At 69.0% G+C, this 516-nt stretch overlaps 1 protein-coding gene across 1 annotated transcript in view; it reads right to left on the reverse strand.

Moving 5' to 3' along the window:
- Positions 1 to 516, reverse strand: part of MIDN (midnolin) — a 30,992-nt gene that overhangs the window by 23,529 nt on the left and 6,947 nt on the right. The window contains 1 exon segment of the mRNA XM_025196563.1: positions 240 to 457. Coding sequence (XP_025052348.1) covers positions 240 to 457 — 218 coding nt within the window.

Consider the following 516-nt stretch of genomic DNA (forward strand, 5'->3'; position numbering starts at 1 on the left):
GGGGAGCCCCCCCTCGCTCCAGCCGGGAGGCGCAGTCTCCCCCCAATCCGGTCTGACTCCGGAGCGGCTGTGTTCGGAATGCACCGGGGCGAGATCGTTGCCTTAATACTCTCCCCCACCCCCCGACGGCCTTTTCCTAGCGGGGGGCAGCGAGCCCTGGCGGGGAAGGATCCTGGATCCACTCTTCAAACCAGATCGGGGCCCCAGCTCCCCCCTTGGCTCCGTGGGAACTCACTTACCGCGTCCCGCGAAGCCTCCCCGCTCCCCTGGGCTCGGCGGCGCCCGCGTCCCCGCAGCAGCAGCAGCAGAATAGATCCCAGGGCCCTCGGCCCGGCACGTAAATCCCAAGGGCGAAGCGGGGCAGGAGCCCGGCTCGGAGCGCTGGACTGGACTGGACTGGGCTGCGCTGCAACGACCGGCTCCGAGCGCAGCCTGGTGCTGAGCGGCTGGGGAGGGGCTACGAGTTTTTATCCCACACACATTGTCCTGGGTGGAGTCTGGCAGCGGGGATCAGCC

This window comes from Alligator sinensis, unplaced genomic scaffold (genome assembly GCF_000455745.1).
Source record: "Alligator sinensis unplaced genomic scaffold, ASM45574v1 scaffold1295_1, whole genome shotgun sequence".
NCBI classification, from domain to species: Eukaryota; Metazoa; Chordata; order Crocodylia; family Alligatoridae; genus Alligator; species Alligator sinensis.